Raw genomic sequence first — 14,165 nt, 5'->3', positions numbered from 1 at the left:
GACAAGGTCTCACTGTGTCACCCAGGCTGGAGTGCAGTGGCACAATCTTGGCTCACTTCAACCTCCACTTCCTGGGTTCAAGAGATTCTTGTGCCTCAGCCTCCCAAGCAGCTGGGATTACAGGCATGCACCACCATAGCCCAGATAATTTTTTGTGTTTTTAGTAGCAATGGCCAGGCTATTTTCACTATGTTGGCTAGGCTGGTCTAGAACTCTGGCCTCAAGTGATCTGGCTACCTCAGCCTCCCAAAGTGCTGGGGTCACAGGCATGAGCCACTTCACCTGGCTTCATTTTTTCTTTCTTTTCTTTGAGACAGTGTCTTGCTCTGTCACCCAGACTGGAGCGCAGTAGCACAATCACAGCTCACTGCAGCCTCAACTTCTCAGGCTCAAGTGATTGTCACACCTCAGCCCCACCAAGTAGCCAGGACTATAGGCCTGCACCACCATGCCTGGATAAATTTTATATTTTTTGTAGAGATGAGGTCTTGCCAGTTTGCCTAGGCTGGTCTCAAACTCCTGGGCTCAAGTGATTCCCCTGCCTCGGTCTCCCAAAGTGCTGGGATTACAGCTATGAGCCACCATGCCTGACCTCTTCTTTTTTTTTTTTGATATGGAGTTTCGCTCTTCTTGCCCAGACTGGAATGCAATGGCACCATCTTGGCTCACTGCAACCTCCGCCTCCTGGGTTTAAGCGATTCTCCTGCCTCAGACTCCCGAGTAGCTGGGATTACAGGCATGCGCCACCATGTCTGGCTAATTTTGTATTTTTTTTTTTTTAGTAGAGATGGGGTTTCTCCATGTTGGCCAGGCTGGTCTTGAACTCCCGACCTCAGGTGACCCATCTGCCTCGGCCTCCCAAAGTGCTGGGATTACAGGTGTGAGCCACTGTGCCCGGCCTCCTGGCCTCTTCTTAATGGTGGCTTTTGAAGTGCAAAAATTTTAAATTTTGACAAAGTCTAACATCAATTTTTTTCTCTTGTCAGTTATCTTTTTGCTGTCATATTTAAGTTCTCTGCCTAACCCAAGGTCATGAAAACTATCTCTCATGGTTTCTTCTAGAAGTTTTATGGTTTTAGCTCTTACATTCAGGTATCTGATCTATTTCGAGTTTTTTTTTCTTATGCATCCTGTGAGCAAAAGATCTAAATTCACCTTTTGGCATGTAGCTATTCAATTGATGACAGCACCATTTATTGAAAAGCCTATCCTTTCCTCCATCAAATTGTCTTGGTACCTTGTAAAATCAATTGACCAGAAATGTACGGGTTTCTGCTTGGACTCTGGATTCTGTTCCATTGACCTATAAACGCATTCTTATTTATTATTATTATTATTATTTTTCCCCCGAGATGGAGTCTTGCTCTGTCGCCCTGGCTGGAGTGCAGTGGCATGATCTTGGCTCACTGCAACCCCTGCCTCCTGGGTTCACGCAATTCTCCTGCCTCAGCCTCCCGTGTAGCTGGAATTACAGGTGCACACCACCATGTCCAGGTAATTTTTGCATTTTTAGCAGAGGCGGGGTTTCACCATGTTGGCCAGGCTGGTCTCGAACTCCTGACCTCATGATCCACCCGCCTTGGCCTCTCAAAGTGTTGGGATTACAGGTGTGAGCCACCGTACCTGGCCTTATTGTTGTTGTTGTTTTTAAATTCAGATACAACTTACCCACAGTAAAATTCATCCTCTTGAGTATACCTTTCTTTTTTTTTTTCTTTTCTTGAGATGGAGTCTCGCTCTTGTCGCCCAGGCTGGAGTGCAATGGCTCGAACTCAGCACACTGAAACCTCCGTCTCGTGGGTTCAAGAGATTCTCCTGCCTCAGCCTCCTGAGTAGCTGAGATTACAGGCACACGCCACCATGCCCAGCTAATTTTTGTATTTTTAGTAGAGACGGGGTTTTGCCATGTTGGTCAGGCTGGTCTTGAACTCCTGAGCTCGTGATCCGCCCGCCTCAGCCTCCCAAAGTCCTGGGATTACAGGGGTGAACCACCGCGCCCAGCCTTGAGTGTACCTTTCTGTGAGTCCTAAGAAACACACACAGTTGTGCATCCAACCCCACAACCAAGATACAGTATGGTCCCATCACCTCCCACAAGTCCCTGTGCCCCCTACTGTGGACCCCTCTCCCTCCTCCCCAACCCCAGACCTGGTTTTTGTTCACACAGTTCCACCCCCTCCAGAAAGCCATATAAGTTGATTCCTACAGCACTCCTCCCTCTGACTGTTGCTTTGTTTCCATCCCATCCTTCAACATCCAGGATGATCTTTCCGAAATGTAAATGTGCCCTCTCCTCTGTGCTTCTACTTAAGTCTAAATACAACTTGCAGGGTCTGGTCTTTGACCGCTACTCCTGCCCATCTGGACAAACAGGATGGATGGCTCTCAAACCTGGCTTGCAGAACAGCCACCTGAGGGCTTGTCAATACCACACCTTCCTTCTGGGTCTTAGCCCCAGAGACTGAGATTCAGTTGCTGGAGAAGAGTCCAAGAATCTATTTTCCACACAAGGTTAGGGAGGTCTAGAGGCCACATTTGCAGAAGCACAGCTTCCTCTCTCCACACCTTCCACACCTTCCACACCTGTCCAGGTTCACCCACGTGGCCTCTGCTTCCTCCCTTCTCCTCCAACCCCACTCTCTGTCTCCGCATGCCCTATCCCCTCCTGCCCAGAGCTCTGGCATTGGTTTCCTCACTGGGGAAAGTGGCCTCCTTCCCCAATTCCCATCCACCGATTCCAGCCCGCTTCCCATGTCCGCCAGCTTCTTCTCTGCTCAGCTGTCACCTCCACAGAGAAGTCTTTCCTTACTCCCTATGTGAGTCATTTTCCCAGCATAGTTGTCTCCTGTCATTTCTTATTTGTGTGATTCTTTGATTAACATCAATCTTCGTGATTGGCTGTGTGAGGATGGGGCGGGGTCTGTTTTTGTTGTTTATGCCTGTATCCCCAGCACCAAACATGGGGCTGGCATATGGTAGGTACTGAACAGATAGTTGAATAAATGAATGAGTGAATTGTCTACTCTGCCTTTGCACAAGCTGCTCCATCACCCAAGAGACCTTGCCTCCTCCCCCGCTTCTTTGCTGGGCCCACTCATACCGGTTTTCCTAGGAAAACTCTGGAGAAAATTGAGGCAGGAGCCACTCATCTGTGCCCCTTCCAGGGTGGACCTCTTATCACCCTAAGGATTGTTTGTTTTCTTGTCACCCACATCAAGCTGGGTGGTGGCCACAGCCTTTGATCTCCACCTCCTAACCCCTCTCCCAAGTACCCTGTGTTTGCCCAGCAATGAACGAGAGAGCTAAAGTGATCCCTGAGAGAACTAAAGTGATCTCTCAGGCCGGGCGTGGTGGCTTATGCCTGTAATCCGAACATTTTGGGAGGTCGAGGTGGGCAGATCACCTGAGGTCAGGAGTTCGAGACCAACCTGGTTAACATGGAGAAACCCTGTCTTTACTAAAAATGCAAAAATTAGCTGGGTGTGGTGGCAGGCGCCTGTAATCCCAGCTACTCCAGAGGCCGAGGCAGGAGAATCGCTTGAACCCAGGAGGCGGAGTTTGCAGTGAGCCAAGATGGCACCACTACACTCCAGCCTGGGTGACAGAGCGGGACTCTGGCTCAAAAAAAAATAAAATAAAGTGATCCCTCTAAGAGGAATCCCCAGGGGCCCAGGCCAGAGCTTTCTCCAGGTCACCATGGCTCCTCCCACTTTGCCACCCTACCTAACCCCCTCGATTTTAAAGGGGAAGCCAAGACTCTGGACTTTGCTCAGAAGGTGGGGGGCGGGGGAGTGGGGGCTTACCCTGGGTACCTCTGAGGGGCCAGGGCGCAGCCACCACGGTATGGGTGACTGCCGATTGAGGGGCAGGCCATATTGCTGAACACCCCCCTGGCTGGCATCCCTCCTTGGCGGGGTGCTCTTTGCCCCATGGGGTGGGATCCAGAGCTGAGACAGGCCCCCAGGCTTGGCCAATGAACAGACCAGGTTCAGGGAGGGTGTTGGGAAAGTGGGAAAGAGTGGACGGGGTGGTTTCCCTTACCTTGCAACCCCCAGACCCTCCCCCCTCCCTCCCAGGTGGTCGGGACTCTTGATCTTCGCTCTTGGTACTGTCTGTTCGGCTGTCTTCCCCGCCTCTCCCCAGGCACCTGCCTCCTCCCTTGGCACCTGCTGCCAGGCTAGGAAGGGCAAAAACAATCCCAGTTGGCATAGTGTCAGGGAGTCTCCGCCCTCCTCCCAGGTTTCCTCCTCCCAGGCGCCTCCCCTGGACCCGCCCCCATCTGCCCAAGATAATTTTAGTTTCCTTGGGCCTGGAATCTGGACACACAGGGCTCCCCCCGCCCCTGACTTCTCTGTCCGAAGTCGGGACACCCTCCTACCACCTGTAGAGAAGCGGGAGTGGATCTGAAATAAAATCCAAGAATCTGGGGATTCCTAGACGGAGCCAGACTTCGGAACGGGTGTCCTGCTACTCCTGCTGGGGCTCCTCCAGGTAAGGGGACCGAGATCGGTCTCAGACGACAGCCTGCCAGGCAACCCCCAGCTGCACCAGGGCCCCAGGCTGTGCCCGTCTCCGGCTGAACTGGCCAGCGGCCCAGGTGGGCGGATTGGAGCCACCTGGCTCTCCCCCTCCCCCGCTCGGTGATGTCAGGCCAGGGGCGGGGGCTGGAGGGGGACAGGTAGTTAAGGGCCTGGCGTCTCCCTCCCTGAAGACGTGGTCCCAGCCGGGTGTCCTGACGTCGGGGTTCAGGTAAGAACCCAAGCGAGCATTCATCCTTTGGGGGCAGGCACGGCCGGTCTGGAGGCCGGCAGGGAAAGGCTGGGTCTCCTGATGGGTTGCTCGGCCTCCCACTTTTCTCTTTTCTGCCCATCTCCCACCCCGCCCCCTCCTCCCCACCCACCCTCTTTTCGTCCCCATCCTGGTTTCCAGCCCTCCTTGTTCCCTCCCTGTACACCTCCCTGCAGCCAGAAGCTGAGAATGGGAAGGAAGACCTGATTCTCTCCTCCGACTTGGCTTTCCCGCTGAAACTAGCCCCTCCCCGCACATCCGGGGAGAGCCGCCCTCACTCCCTGGCTCGCCCAGTTTACTCCAGTTTGGGTTTCCCCAAGTCTCTAAGACAGACGTCTCCGCGGGCTGCGGGGAGATGTGGGGAGGGCCCCCTCCACTTTGGAGGGCAGTGAAGGAGAGGGATCCTCTAAATTGTTGAGGCTCCATCTCTCCAGATTGTATGCCCTTCTCAGCAACACCGCCTCTGGCCCTCCGATGGGAAAGTGGAGGCCGGGTGAGCCGGGGTCCCTCCTGGCTTCAGCACGAAATGGTCAGGAAGGCTGGAGGGGTGTATGAGGGGCTCTGCAGTGCGGTGGGGCCTGGGGAGAGTGGGGTAGGGGGTAGCAGATGGTTTATTCTGCTTGATGAGGCTAGGGAGAGACCCAGGTTCCCGGTTTGGGTCTCCCTGGCAGATTGAGGACAGAATGCACCTGCTGGCAAGGCGGAACGCCCCCCCCAACTAGCCGCACTGCCCCCCAGGAATGCCCTCTTTTGGTCCGCCGGTCTTGGACTCTGCTCTCCCCTTTCCTGATATCCTGCTGTATGCGGGGTGGGGGGACCTCATGGAGGCGGGCAGCCTGTAATGATTAACCGCACAGACACTCCAGCATTCTTCCCGAATTAAACTTTAAAAGAGCTGCCCCGCCTTCTCCCATTGGGTATTTTTCCTGAGTGAGAGAGTGGGCGGGGCCTCAGAGTCCTGGGTCCTCCCTTATACTAGGAGTCATCCAGGGGTTTCTCACCTTCTCACCTGGGCCCTGCACCCTAAAAGGTTATAAGCCTCTCCCGTGGGGGCGGGGTGTGGAGTACTGGGCGGACGGGGGCTCTCCCGCCACGTCCAGGCCCCTGGCCCAGGCCTCAGTCCCGCAAGCCCTTCCCCCTGCTCTGGGAAGCAGAGTTGTTTTCTGTTGGCCCTGAACACTGGGCCCCGCCACCCGCCCTTAGGGCCAGTCAGGTGGGGCGTGATTCAGGAAGTAAACAAGGAGGTTGGGAGGACGGGAACGCGAGTGGGGCTGGAGCTACTGGGGGAGGAGGCAGCTGGGAAGCCACGGCTGGAGTTACCTCGTTGAGGGGACAAACTGATTTTGGGGGTCGGTGTTTCCAACCGAAGCTTTCCCGGTGCTTCAGTTTGAAAACTCCAGATCTCTAAGCTGCCAGGCCCACAGCCAGGACCCCTTCCTCCTCCCTGCTCACCCCATTGGTCTGGACCCCCCTCCAGCCTTAGAAGGGGCTTAAGGGCACAGTTGGGGGGCTCTGAAGGCAAACCCCAGCCTTGGGCTGGCCCTCTCTGATCTCTGAGGCCAGGCTCTAATGTGATTCGAATCCACTTCTAACCCCTTCCAAGCACTGCCCTCCCGAATTCTCTGCTCCTCTCCCCACCCACTGTTGGTCTGTGATTTCTAGGCAGGCGTGGCCCCCTGCAGCCTGAAATGAAGTCACTGGGGCTGTTTGGAGACTGGGGCTGTTTGGAGGTTAGACTGGGGTGGGAATGGGGGATTGGGTTCTGGTATTGAGGTGCTGGTGTCTGTTGCTAGCGGGTGGTGGGTGTGTCTTGCCCCTCTTGGCAGGACCCTGAGCCCCCTCCCTGGCCTTTCATCCTGTCCGTCTTCTTGAGTGTTTTCCCTTTCCACTCCTGCTCCTGTGGTACCCCTCTGGCCGGGACACCCAGGAGAATGTGTCAGGAGGAACTTCATCCACACAGGGCAGGGGCTCTGAGCGATGCTTTGGGTGGGGAGGGGCACCGCTGGGATGCTGGCTTCTCTTCATGTAGGCCTCTGAATCCAGGCCGGGCATTGCCTCTCTCCTTCCAAGGTGAGGGACTCCCTGGCGAGGCAGTGGTTTGGGACTAGGGGTGAGAGCAGATCGCAGGTCTCACCTGGCCTGGAGCTAGGCTGAGGGTGGGGAGGAGGAGGTGACGTCAGAGAAGCCTCAGGCCCCACATCCTCCTCCCCCATCCTGTTCCCAGCCCCGTGCCTCCCCCATTCCGCTCTGGCTACCACTGGGTTGGGGAGTTGGGGGAGGGTAGAGGCAGGGCTGTTTTTGTTTCTCCTAAGCCAGGAAGTTGTGTGGATGAGTCAAGGTTGAATGGAGAGCCCTAGGCAGTGTTGTCCCGCCCACGCTGACTCACCTGTCCCCCAAATCCCCTGATGCCCTCACTGAAGGGTCAGGTGCCTGCTCCCTCCTGAGGGATCAATCCCAGGTGCCCCAGGTGGCCTCATAGTACTGGCTGTGTTTGGAGAAGAGGCTGGGGGCTGGGATTGCAGGTTCTCCCAGGTCTCAGCCCGGCCAAAGGGGTCTGCTGGGTTCCTGTGGAGGAGGGGCCAGCCCCACCTCCACCTCTAGTGCTCGTCTTTGCCCGCCATCCTGTCTTTACTTGTCCTGAGTGTCTGTGCAGCCCCTATAAGTGATAAGACATGAGTGAGATTGACCTTGCCTGGGGGTACCAGGTGCCCTCGGACAAATGGGTGGATAGGACAGGTGCACGGTAACGGATGATGCGGCCCCTGCGCAGTGCTGAGAGGGAGTGGTTCAGTCTGAATGTGGAAAGCCAGGAAGGCTTCTCAGAGGAGGTGGCTCTAGCATTGGGGCTTCAGGAAAGAGCTGGGCAGGAGGATGGCCTGGGGAGGGTACGTAAGGTTTGGCAGCTGCTGGGGCCAGGACCCCCACCCCAGGCCCGCTCTCCCCCTTGCACTGCAGCGGAGCCGGCTCTCCTGCCTTTCTGGCTCCCATCCTTCCCCACCTCCTTCTCCCCTCTGCATCACTCATCACTTGGGCAGGCCAAACTTCGCCAAGTACGAACAGGCTCTGGCAACTGGGTCTGGCAACAAAGTGCTGGAAAAACCCGGGGGCAGAGCCCAGCGCAGTGAGTGCCCCACACATGGAAGCAAAGGAGTGGGCCTTTGCCCTGGCCCTGAGGGCTGAGCCTGAGAGTCTGTGGGGTGGTGAAATCTGTTGTGACCACCAGGCTTGTGGTGGGTGGACCCTTAGCTCTTCCTGTGAGCAACTTTGTGCTAAAGAAAGAGCACTGGAGCCGGGCGTGGTGGCTCACGCCTGCAATCCCAGCACTTTGGGAGGCCAAGGCGGGTGGATCAGGAGTTCGAGACCAGCCTGGCCAACATGATGAAACCCTATCTCTAGTAAAAATACAAAAATTAGCCGGGCGTGGTGGCATGCGCCTGTAATCCCAGTTACTCTGGAGGTTAAGGCACAAGAATCACTTGAACCCAGGAGGTGAAGGTTGCAGTGAGCGGAGATGACGCCATTGCAAAAAAAAAAAAAAAAAGAAGAAGAAAAAAACAGAAAGAGCACTGGACTTGGAGTCTAAACACAGGTTCTACTCCCGACTCACCTGTGACTGAGGGCGAGAATGCTGCCTTCTCAGAGACTCGGTGTCCCCTTTTGTAAAATGAGGCTCATTCTATCCTTCCCCAAGGGCTTCAGGGAAACTCCAGTTAGAGCAGTGAGGTGCTAGGTAAACTCTGAGGAGCACCCTAACTGCCGTGTGAGGTCGGGAGGTCTGAATTCTCTCATCCCCTCTCCCCAGGACAAGGGCACACAACTGGTTCCATTAAGCCCCGCTCTCCCTCAGACGCCATGGAGCTGGATCTGTCTCCACCTCATCTTGGCAGCTCTCCGGAAGACCTTTGCCCAGCCCCTGGGACCCCTCCTGGGACTCCCCAGCCCCCTGATACCCCTCTGCCTGAGGAGGTAAAGAGGTCCCAGCCTCTCCTCATCCCAACCACCGGCAGGTATGATGGGGCATGGGGCTTGGGGGAGGTCAGTGCTGGATAATACGCAGAGGCTTGCAGGCCACTGCTCCCTTCCCCACACCTCTCTCCCTTTTTCTTCTTGCCACAGGAAACTTCGAGAGGAGGAGCGGCGTGCCACCTCCCTCCCCTCTATCCCCAACCCCTTCCCTGAGCTCTGCAGTCCTCCCTCACAGAGCCCCATTCTCGGGGGCCCCTCCAGTGCAAGGGGGCTGCTCCCCCGCGATGCCAGCCGCCCCCATGTGAGTTGTCCCTCAGAAGGGAAGGGAAGGGAGGGGTTCTGGGTCTGTGGGAGATACACAGCTGCTTCCATGGAGGCAGGGGATCTTGGTTAGGAGTCCCTGAGGGTCTAGCAGGTGCGGAAAGGGAAGGAATCACCCTTTGCCTCCCCTCAAGTCGTGTGCAATTCCTGGGGCGCAGGTAGTAAAGGTGTACAGTGAGGATGGGGCCTGCAGGTCTGTGGAGGTGGCGGCAGGTGCCACAGCTCGCCATGTGTGTGAAATGCTGGTGCAGCGAGCTCACGCCCTGAGCGACGAGACCTGGGGGCTGGTGGAGTGCCACCCCCACCTAGCACTGGGTAAGTCAGGTGCATGGAACTACCCGGGCTGGGAGGTGATGCCTTGCATCTTGGGCTAGGCATGTGGCTCATCCAGGAGATCTGGTTGATCTCCAATAACCCCTGCTTTTTGCCCTTGACCCCAGAGCGGGGTTTGGAGGACCACGAGTCCGTAGTGGAAGTGCAGGCTGCCTGGCCCGTGGGCGGAGATAGCCGCTTCATCTTCCGGAAAAACTTCGCCAAGTACGAACTGTTCAAGAGCTCCCCAGTGAGTGCATGAGGGCTGTCTGGGTGCTGGGATGCCCTGATCCTCAACCTGGATGCTGGAGCCCTGACCCCTGACACTTGTCTACCCACAGCACTCCCTGTTCCCAGAAAAAATGGTCTCCAGCTGTCTCGATGCACACACTGGTATATCCCATGAAGACCTCATCCAGGTGGGGGGACCCCCCATTTCACTGCATATTCACGACTCCCCAGCACTGGCCAGTGCTTCTCCGCCCTTAAGTCCTGTGCCTCCCCTCTATGTGGTAGAAAGAGCCAAATCACAGTCCTGTGTGACTGGGGACAGTCACTTTCCCTGCCTGTGCATCAGTTTCTTCTGTTAAATGGGGGCGAGAAATGCATGTGGAGCATTTTCTTGTAAAAACCTGAGGGGGGCCGGGCACGGTGGCTCATGCCTGTAATCCCAGCACTTTGGGAGGCTGAGGCGGGGGATTACTTAAGCCTAGAAGTTTGAGACCAGCCCGAGCAACATAACGAGACCTCATCTCTCCAAAAAAAAAAAAAAAAAAAAAAAAGCCAGGAATGGTGGCATGAGCCTGTGGTCCCAGGTGCTTGGGAGGCTGAGGTGGGAGGATCACTTGAGCTCGGGAGGTCGAGGTTGCAGTGAGCTGTGATCGTGCCACTGCACTAGCATGAGACCCTGTCTCAAAAAGAAAAAGAAAAACATCTTGGTGGTAGAGGGGAAGGGAGGAGGTCAGACCTCTCACTCTCCTCTGCTCTCCTCTGGCTCAGAACTTCCTGAATGCTGGCAGCTTTCCTGAGATCCAGGGCTTTCTGCAGCTGCGGGGTTCAGGACGGAAGCTTTGGAAACGCTTTTTCTGCTTCTTGCGCCGATCTGGCCTCTATTACTCCACCAAGGGCACCTCTAAGGTGAGGTCTTGAGGGTGCCAGCCCCAGCCCCTCCAGTCCCTGGTCCTTTTAGAAGTTGCCCCTTCTCTGCTGGAACCCCTGAGCCCTTCTCCCCCTGGGCCCCCCAGGCCAGCCACCTCCAGTTTACCATCTCTCCCTACATCCTTGCCTAGCTCACCTGCCCAGGGAGGTAGCAGGAGAAAAGATGACCTTCGTTTAAGTCCTGGCTCTACTTCTATTTGCTGTGTGACCCTGGGCACTCCCCTGCCCCTCTCTGGTCCTGAAATCTCCCCACCTGGCTTGTAGGGGGAGGTAATAGTGGGCAGGGTCCACCTGTACCAAGTCCTGCTCTCTCGTGCTGCTTAGGATCCGAGGCACCTGCAGTACGTGGCAGATGTGAACGAGTCCAACGTGTACGTGGTGACGCAGGGCCGCAAGCTCTACGGGATGCCCACCGACTTCGGTTTCTGTGTCAAGGTGAAGACCTGGCCAGGCCTGGCCCCTGGCTTGGGGAAGCAGGAACTGCTCAGGCCCCTGGATCCTGCCCGGGGCTTCTGAGCCCCAATTCAGACGCCTAGACTCCTCTCCCTGCACCCCGGCCTGCTGGAGCAGGGACAGACATGTGGTCCTAAACGCAGATACGGGACCAGTCAATTTCTTCTCTCTGCAGCCCAACAAGCTTCGAAATGGCCACAAGGGGCTTCGGATCTTCTGCAGTGAAGACGAGCAGAGCCGCACCTGCTGGCTGGCTGCCTTCCGCCTCTTCAAGGTGAGACCCTGGGAGTGGCATGGGGGACTGGCCTGGCCAGAGGGATCCCCAGCTCTGCCTTCAGGAAGTCGCAGGAATGAGGAGGGCATCACGGCCTTGCTCTCTGATAACCCCCAGTCCAAGCCTGAAGTTATAGGAAGCGCCCATCAAAGGCAGAAACACAGCCCTGGTCTGGGCAAGCCCTGGTCTGAGGGGGGGGTCACAGCCACGCCCCCAGGACCTGTCGACCTCAAGCCCTCTTTCTCTCCCCACCCCCAGTACGGAGTGCAGCTGTACAAGAATTACCAGCAGGCACAGTCTCGCCATCTGCATCCATCTTGTTTGGGCTCCCCACCCTTGGTGAGTGTGCACAAGGGGATGGGAGGGTGGACACGCAGACCCTGTCTTACGGGTATCTGGGCCCTGTTCTGACCTCTCCCCTCTCCTTCCATCTCCAGAGAAGTGTCTCAGATAATACCCTGGTGGCCATGGACTTCTCTGGCCATGCTGGGCGTGTCATCGAGAACCCCCGGGAGGCTCTGAGTGTGGCCCTGGAGGAGGCCCAGGCCTGGAGGGTGAGGCCTGCTGCCTGTGTGTGTGTTTGTGCTGGGGACCCACTCTCTGGGTGGGATCCCTGAAATAGGAGGGAGGAAGAGGGGGTGGGGGGAGGCCCCCGGCTGGGGAGAAGTGCTCTACCTTCCTGAGGTGCTGGGTAATGCCCCTAAGCATGCCCCGACTCTCCCGTATCTCCCACTGCTCCACAGAAGAAGACAAACCACCGCCTCAGCCTGCCCACACCGGCCTCCGGCACGAGCCTCAGTGCAGGTGGGTGACAGCCCCAAGTCCTGGGGCGGGGGCTGCCTCGACTTCTCTTTGCATTCCCAGCGGGGAGTAGATGGTATAGGGGTCCCCTCCCCAAAGTGACCGCCCATATCCTTCCCCACCGCAGCCATCCACCGCACCCAACTCTGGTTCCACGGGCGCATTTCCCGTGAGGAGAGCCAGCGGCTTATTGGACAGCAGGGCTTGGTAGACGGGTAAGGGGCAGGGCCGGGCAACAGACCCAGGGATAAGAGAGACCGGGGTCCAGGTGGCAGCCATGGGTTCTTGGGTAATGCTGCCCCATCTCCTGTCTTCTGGCAGCCTGTTCCTGGTCCGGGAGAGTCAGCGGAACCCCCAGGGCTTTGTCCTCTCTCTGTGCCACCTGCAGAAAGTGAAGCATTATCTCATCCTGCCGGTGAGCTTCCCTGCGTCCCCGGAGTCCTGCAATGAGACACAGGACTCTCAGCAATCTGTCCTCCTCACCAGGCCGCTCCAGAGGCTCCCTGGCCCCCAGTGTGTCTCCCTTTTCCCCGCACAAGAAGTGGGAGGCTGAGTGCGGTGGCTCACACCTGTAATCCCAGCACTTGGGATGGCCAAGGTGGGAGAATGGTTTGAGCCCAGGAGTTCGAGACCAGCCTGGGCAACACAGGGAGACCCCATCTCTACAAATAATTTAAAAATGAGCCAGGCACGGTGGTGCACACCTGTAGTCCCAGCTACTCAGGAGGCTGAGGTGGGAGCATTGCTTGGGCCCAGAGGGTCAAGGCTGCAGTGAGCTATGGTGGCACCACCACACCCCAGCCTGGATGACACAGTGAGAAAACTGTCTCAAAAAAAAAAAAAAAAAAAGGAAAATAAAAGAAAAAGAAAAAAGAAAAGAATAAAAGGAAATGGGTGGGGCCCTGGCCCAGGAGGGAGCTTCCCAAGCCTTGGGTCCCTCCCTGACCTTCCACCCCCTCTACTGTACCCCAGAGCGAGGAGGAGGGCCGCCTGTACTTCAGCATGGATGATGGCCAGACCCGCTTCACTGACCTGCTGCAGCTCGTGGAGTTCCACCAGCTGAACCGCGGCATCCTGCCGTGCTTGCTGCGCCATTGCTGCACGCGGGTGGCCCTCTGACCAGGCCACGGACTGGCTCATGCCTCGGCCCCCCTTCAGGCTGCCCGCCGCCCCTCTACCCGTCCAGTGGACTCTGGGGCGGGCAGCGGGGGACGGGATGAGGAGCGAGAGGGTCCTGCCACTCCAGTTTTCTCCTCTGCTTCTTTGCCTCCCTCAGATAGAAAACAGCCCGCACTACAGTCCACTCCTGACCCCTCTCCTCAAGGGAAGGCCTAGGGTGGCCCCCTCTCCTTCTCCTAGCTCCGGAGGTGCTGTTCTAGGGCAGGGCATTATGGGAGAAGTGGGGGCAGCCCAGGCGGTTTCACGCCCCACACTTTGTACAGACTGAGAAGCCAGTTGATCTGCTCTGTTTTATACTAGTGACAATAAAGATTATTTTTTGATATACCTATGAGTTCTGGCTGGCTGAATCAAGAAGGGAACCAGAGCTGGACGTGGTGGCTCATGCCTGTAATCCCAGCACTTTGGGAGGCCAAGGTAGGAGAATTGCTTGAGTCCAGGAGTTTGAGACCAGCCTGGGCAACATGGCAAGACCCTGTCCCTACAAAAAATAAAAAAATGAGCCAGGCATGGTGGTGTGCACCTGTAGTCCCAGCTACTCAGGAGGTTGAGGTGGGAGGATCCCTTGTCCCTTGAGCCTGGGATGTCAAGGCTGCAGTGAACTGAGATTGTGCCACTGCACTCCGCCTGGGTGACAGAGTGAGACCCCGTCTGGAAAAAAAAGGCGGGAGACCCGGAGAGGTGGGCACCTGTGGAGGCCTTGGTGAAAGTGTCAAATGGATCGAGGCCATGTCTCAGCTTGCCTGGATGTTCCTCAAGGGCAGGAGTGGTCGTGGTTATCTGAGAGTCTCCAGTGCCCACCATGCAGCTTGACACACAGTGGGCGCCCAGTCATTGCTAATTAAGTAAGTGAATGGACAAGAGACCATCATCCCAGAGAGATTTTCTGACAGTCTAAGTCTAGAGAGGTAAC

The 14,165-nt window shown here is 56.6% G+C and overlaps 1 protein-coding gene across 2 annotated transcripts; it reads left to right on the top strand.

Moving 5' to 3' along the window:
- The first annotated feature begins 4,671 nt into the window (after nt 1–4,671).
- GRB7 (growth factor receptor bound protein 7) lies at nt 4,672–13,577 on the top strand. 2 transcript variants are annotated; one of them, XM_030808230.1, is made up of 15 exons: nt 4,672–4,749; nt 8,636–8,795; nt 8,905–9,055; nt 9,234–9,390; nt 9,516–9,637; nt 9,729–9,806; nt 10,387–10,524; nt 10,870–10,980; nt 11,174–11,272; nt 11,531–11,611; nt 11,710–11,826; nt 12,016–12,076; nt 12,201–12,288; nt 12,395–12,488; nt 13,046–13,577. In XM_030808230.1, the coding sequence occupies exons 2-15, from the start codon at nt 8,641–8,643 to the stop codon at nt 13,190–13,192; spliced, it is 1,599 nt and encodes a 532-aa protein (XP_030664090.1). In that variant the 5' UTR covers nt 4,672–4,749; nt 8,636–8,640; the 3' UTR covers nt 13,193–13,577. The 2 variants fall into 2 exon arrangements, with proteins under 2 accessions (XP_030664090.1, XP_030664091.1); XM_030808231.1 differs by lacking the exon at nt 12,201–12,288.
- Nucleotides 13,578–14,165: the final 588 nt, after the last annotated feature.

Source organism: Nomascus leucogenys, unplaced genomic scaffold (genome assembly GCF_006542625.1).
Source record: "Nomascus leucogenys isolate Asia unplaced genomic scaffold, Asia_NLE_v1 Super-Scaffold_285, whole genome shotgun sequence".
NCBI lineage: Eukaryota > Metazoa > Chordata > Mammalia > Primates > Hylobatidae > Nomascus > Nomascus leucogenys.
The sequence above is the reverse complement of the archived record's forward strand: the minus strand, read 5'-3'. Positions and strand labels throughout refer to the sequence as shown.

Coding starts and splice junctions, on each gene's coding strand:
- GRB7 (XM_030808230.1), top strand. CDS start 8,641: ATGGAGCTGGATCTGTCTCCACCTCATCTTGGCAGCTCTCCGGAAGAC. Junction 9,391..9,515: donor CCACCCCCACCTAGCACTGG/GTAAGTCAGGTG, acceptor CCTTGACCCCAG/AGCGGGGTTTGGAGGACCAC. Junction 12,489..13,045: donor AGCATTATCTCATCCTGCCG/GTGAGCTTCCCT, acceptor ACTGTACCCCAG/AGCGAGGAGGAGGGCCGCCT.